This window comes from Chelmon rostratus, chromosome 10, assembly GCF_017976325.1.
Source record: "Chelmon rostratus isolate fCheRos1 chromosome 10, fCheRos1.pri, whole genome shotgun sequence".
Lineage (NCBI taxonomy): Eukaryota > Metazoa > Chordata > Actinopteri > Chaetodontiformes > Chaetodontidae > Chelmon > Chelmon rostratus.
In genome coordinates this window covers 28,748,932-28,754,931 of record NC_055667.1, presented here as the reverse complement: position 1 = coordinate 28,754,931, position 6,000 = coordinate 28,748,932, and the positions used below count along the sequence as shown (strand labels likewise).

The 6,000-nt window shown below is 43.8% G+C and overlaps 1 protein-coding gene across 1 annotated transcript in view; it reads right to left on the bottom strand.

Annotated features, from left to right (window-relative positions):
• Window positions 1–2,164: 2,164 nt before the first annotated feature.
• oprl1 (opiate receptor-like 1) overlaps window positions 2,165–6,000 on the bottom strand; it is a 75,262-nt gene continuing 71,426 nt past the window's right edge. The window contains exon 5 of the mRNA XM_041945502.1: window positions 2,165–2,706. Within this exon, the coding sequence (XP_041801436.1) occupies window positions 2,165–2,706 (542 nt within the window). The remainder of the gene's footprint in view (window positions 2,707–6,000) is intronic.

Here is a 6,000-nt window from a genome sequence, read left to right as displayed (position 1 = left end):
ACAAACAGATGATCTGTCTCTCGCTATTAGCAAGCTTTGCAGCTAACTGCTAACACACACTGTGTCACTCTGGTACTGTATTTGGGGTAATGAGTACGTAAAGACATATTATATTACAGATGTGCTGTAAATACCATCTCGCCTGAATGTTTCGAAATACGTTGTTTTTCAACCTTTATTTCATTTAAGAACAAATTCATGAAAGTTTGCCTGTTAGTCAAGGAAGTCATAGTAGATGTTTTCTAAGTACTTTTATGAATACATTATTTTGGCCCAGGTCATGTAGAAGATTATGGCAAAAGTCTGAGCTACAAATTTGAATGTAGCGCAGACCCCCCCCCCCCAAAAAAAAAACAAAAAAAAACCTCTAATTTCCAACACCCCACAGGTGACTGTAGAACGTTTTCAAAAATCACAAAACCTTGAAGAAACTAGTTTTAGGACTGAATTCCTTCTGTTTTGTTTAGTTTCGGGACACATTGAGAAATGTTGAGAAATGACATTCATGTGACCGAGTCTGGGCCTCCACACACAGCTTAAGAAATATTGTTCGAGTAGCTTGCTGCACATTGTTCTTTCCTCGTGCCAGCTGATGTTTGCAGATACAGTGCATCTGGAAAGTATTCACTTTTTTCACCTTTTGTTATGTTACACCCTCGTTCCAAATCCAAATTGCTCAATACTTTGTTGATGCACTTTTCAAGTCTTTTTGAACATGATGCCACAAGCTTGGCACACCTATGTTTGTGCAGTTCCGCCCATTCCTCTTTGCAGCACGTCTCGAGCTCCATCAGGTTGGATGGGAAGTGTCGGTACTCAATCGAGTTCAATCGGACTCAGGTCTGGGCTCTGGCTGGGCCGCTCATTCACAGAGGTGTCCTGAAGCCACTCCTTTGATAGCTTGTCTGTTGGAGTCGTCGTCATGCTGAAAGATGGTGAAGGTGAAGAGCGCTCTGGGGCAGGTTTTCATCCAGGATGCCTCTGTACATTGCTGCACTCATCTTTCCCTCTATCCTGACTCGTCTCCCAGTTCCTGCCACTGAAAAACATCCCCACAGCACGATGCTGCACCGCTGCTTTGCTGTAGGAATGGTGCTGGCCTGGTGAGGAGCAGTGCTGTCATTATGGGGTATTATGTCTTGTATTTCAAGGAAAAAAATGAAGCGCTGTGAATACTTTCCAGATGCACTGTATTACATCCAACTTCCTGTCTGCAGTCCCAAATATCACATTACACTTGTGTCCTGATGAGGGCGCAGACCCATTTCTTTAGAAACCATCACAATAATGACCCCACACTGAGATCAACGGTGGACACAGGCTGTTTTGTCCCCTGCATCCCACTCCTGACCCTCTGTCTGAAAATATCAGCTGTTAAAGACACAATAAGCTGGAGTGAAAGTGTTTATCCTGCATTTCACACTTTGAGAAAGCTTTACTCTTCCTTGGCAAGTCTTCAGTCCGTGGTCTTTCTCCAGGATCTGTGCTTCCAGTGTTGTTTCTTTCTACAATCAGCAAAGTACTGCATGGTGGTTTCAGAGTTTTTGGTATCGGCATCTCCTTCTTTAATCCTGTGCTGGCTGCCTTTTCATAGCCAGGTACAGAGTTGGCATCTTTCTACCGATGCATCGCCTGGGCGCCGGCCTCAGCTGGCAGATTATTAGTAAGACTGTTATATTTGGCGCTGCAATAAATACCAGATAATTCTGCCCCCTCCTTTGTGTTTATGTCCACTTCAAGATAGTTGGATGCTTGAAGTCTGACTGAGGTTTACTAACGACGGTAGCTCCATATCTTTCTGCATTTCAAGATCCTGGATCCACAGTGGTTGAGCTGCTCACATATCTGGCACCATCTGCTACCTGGACGTCCATCACCCCGCTCACTCAAGCTTCCAACGTATCCCATTAGCTTCGATCCATATAAGCTCCAATGGCACCGGTGTTTGTCATCCCCATCCTTAATCCTAAATTCTTTTCCTTTCAACCCCATCCTCTTCATCCCCCGCCCCCCCACCCCAAGCCAGTCTTCTAGTTGGGGGGCGGGGGGGTTCGTGCCGCTAGAGTGCTGTAATCTGAGTCAATTCTGTGTTGGAGTTCCCTGTCCCCGGGGTCTCTCTCCTCTGTTGGGGGTCTACCCCCACCAAAGGGAGCTCCACGCCTAGTCATGCTGGATTAGGTGTCCCTCCTCCAGGCCCGTTGCCATCTCCGGCCTTGCAGCTGTAGGCCACCTCCCTGGCAATGCTCCGCATCCTGCCGGACTGCTGTGTGTCAAGGCGGAACGGCGATGGGTGGCAGAACTCGCGGAAGCAGCGCTTGAAGTTCTCGTCCAGGAAGGCATAGAGCACAGGATTCAAGCTGCTGTTAACGTAGCCCAGAGCAATGCAGAAGTGCATCAGGACCAGCGTGAACAAGCTGCTCAGGTTGAAGCCTAGCGACTGAGCCAAGACCATGATCTGGATAGGGGTCCAGCAGACGACAAACGCTGCTACCACCACCAGGACCATCCTGGTGATGCGCCGCAGATTGCGGTCCTTTTCTTTGGAGCCGGACAGGATGCGAACGCTGCGCAGGCGCTTGACCATCAAGCTGTAGCAGATGCTGATGATAGCCACAGGGATGAGGAAGGAGAAGAGGAAGACGCAGGTCCCGAAGACGGGATCCCAGTGACTCCTTGGTTCAGGTAAAACCACGATGCACTCAACGCCTGGATGTTATAAAGAAGAGGAAGACAAGGGACGGAAGAAAAAGGTTAAATATCAGGTCAGGAAAAATATTACGGCAGACTGAATAAGAAGGGTGCAGCCTAGTACAGCAACAGAGTAGTAAAGACTGGCAGGGAGAAACTGCTAATCTTTCTTAAAATATGATCAGTCGTATAATCATCGGGGCTGTTTCTTGCACAGCAATTATTGAACAGAGCTCAGGTGACTCCTGGATGGACTGACGACTCGCTTGCTAGCTGTCAAGTTAAAACGTGACAGTTTTTCACTTCTGACAAAGCTTAGCAGTTTCCCCTGCTCACTGTCTTTGTGCTAAGCTAGGCTCAATGACAGAGGAAATTAAAACAATGTGCTTCATATCTGAATACCAGTTGTACATAAAAAATGCTAATCCTGGGAGAGAAAGGTAAAATAGAAAATGAACGAGCGGTATAGAAGAAGCAGGTGGACTTTGGACAGGTGGTAAAATTTTGCATTAAAAAATAAAAGGAAATGGTAATAATACATTATAATACGTTGTAATAACAGCGAGGTGCAGAAGAGATGCATTCATCTCACAAACCTCATAATAATGTAAATACACCTTAAAAAGAATAGAAAAAAGGCTGACAGGATGTTACAAACAGGAAGAACATCTGCAATGAATGCTGACAAGAAAATAAATTAGATCATATTGATAGTAAAAACATGCATTCCCACCCCCCCTCCAGAAACTAAACAACAAAACTAAACCCCAGTGACACTCAGGTGCAGAGTTTTGACAGGAGCAAAAATATACAAAAACTGACTCCTAAACAGTTCTGAGCAACCGCTAAAAAACTAAAAGATAAAAGACACATGTACCCTCATTCATTCTGTGGACAAACTGTTTTTTTTTTTAACCGAATGAAAAATGAAGGAATCACCAAAATTGGTGCAGAGCATGAACGTCCATCCAATATGTTTCAAGACTTTTCACTGACAACCACAAAACATCAACTGTGTGCTGGCTGGAAGAAAAATCAGAGGATTGAAAAGTCACTAAGATTCGTCCTCATGGGACCTTTAATGCCAATCATTTCAGTAGCTCTTGACTAGGAAAGTGAAAACATTGACCTGATGATGGCGCCAAAGAAAAAAAATGAGGGTTCATCCTCTGGCCACCTGTACATCTGTACAAAATTTGACATCACAATCAGAATCAGCTTTATTGGTTTGTACACATACAAACACAGACTGTTCATTCCAACATTTGACATGTAATTAAAATGTCTACCTGATGGTGGCACTTGAGATAAAATGAGGAATTACCATTGGATTCATTCTTTAATAGTTGAGATATTTTAGTCTGGAGCGACGGAGCGTGGTGCTAACATGGCTATAAAAAACCACATGACCAAATATTCCATCCCAACACAGTGAAATCTGCTAAATTTATGGCTTTGAAACATGTGAGAGAGTCGCCCTCCGACAGTTTGAGACTTCATATCTTTGTTCAAGACGTGAAAATGTTTTTTTTTCCCATTTTCAGGTTTAATTAAAATTGAAGGATTATTCTGGTGTAGCTTGAAAAAATGTAAATGTAAAGTCAAATTAAATTAAACACGCAGCCGTTTTTGCACATCCTCAAAAACCAGACATTCTGAGCTGAAGAGGTACGAAGTGTTGAACTGCAGCAGCAGTTTAACACTTTCTTGCTGAGTCAGCACACTGTGGGATGAGAAGAAGGAAAATTCTCCCATGCATACTCATTTTTTGACAATCCATTTGTCAGGGAAGCAGCAAATGGTCCAAACAACGATTATTTTCGCTTTATCTCCACTTCATCTGGTTCTGGGGTTTCCGCCATTAGATGAGTTCCATGTATTAATCATAACTTTGAAGTGAGCGGAGATTAAAGATCTGAGCTTTTGTAATCCTGAGGCGAAGCCAGGAAATCAATCTGATTTAAAATTTAAGTGATAGCAACGAGGCTTCAAAGTGCAGCAGGATGTTGGAGGGTGTGCACACAGAGCGCCACTTAACATGAATTATTGCCTGTTTTTCCCCAGTTTTTAATAAAAGGAACGAGCTTTAGAAATGTCGTTTTCTGCTTTGAAACCATCTTTGAACCCCCCCCCATGCATACACACAGCCTGCAGACTAGGCTGCATACACAGCGAGGACAAAGCCACATCAAACAAATAGAGTTATTAAAATAAAAGTTGATCTATTCTTCCATGTGGCGGCTGCTTTTATCGAGTGCATCTTGCACGAGTGCACATGATTTACAGCGTGTGGGTGTCCCCAGTAAAAATGGAGGCCGTAACACCGGCTCCATTAGAGCCACACTTCAGCCATCGATCATAAACACAGTAAAAGTCTGTGTGAAAGGGGGGGAGTAGTAATAACCTGCTCCATAGTTTATGTGTTTTGTAAAGATGGCTGTAAATGACCCCATCTCCAGAGAGAGAGCAGGAGAAATGAAGCAGGTAGGTTTAAAACCTAAAGGGAAACAACACCAATCATTAGAATATTGACCCCTGCAGGGAAATAGTCCCTCCTTATTGGGGTCAGGGGGCAAATGGACGAGCCACCGAAGTTTCAGTGTCCCATGTCAGCGGATGCGTCCATTGACAGACGTTTGAGTGGAAAGAGAAGGAAACAGTCGTGTTTTCTGGTGTTTGATGAACCTCACGGCCTTCTGGGACCACTGATGGGACTGTAGACTGTATTCTCACTTCACATGGGGGCCAGAACGCTGCAGCACTGAAAATAAAATTTGGCATTGTAATCAAAGTTGTATTGACACTGGAAAAAAAAAGTATTGTCATCGAATAATGTTGGAACACAGACGATATTTTATTTGGTTTTTAAAAACATATATTATCATGTAGTTCAATGCCAAAAATCCCAAATTCTGTTTTCAATGCCAACGATTAATGTCAGGGTTCTGGCCCCATAGCTTCAGCCCTCGTTTCATCTTTCCCTTCTCGCCCGTCACATCTGGAGGAAGCTGCTTCCTGTTGTCCACACAGAGCTGACGTTCCTCACAGCGAGCCGCGCTGCCACTTTGAGTTATTGTACATCATCATTATATCCATCTCAACCATTGCTTCACTCCATCATCTGGATCCACACACACACATAAATACTTATAAATACTTAGAAACACAATTAAACAGAATGTTTTCCGCTCGTTCGGTCAGACGCTTCACGTGTTCACAGACAAACGCTTCATGTAAATGAAGTTTGCTGATAGTTTTCCTCAGGATGGAATTCTCTGGAAAGATGCTGTGTGCTCATAAATGGAGCTTCTT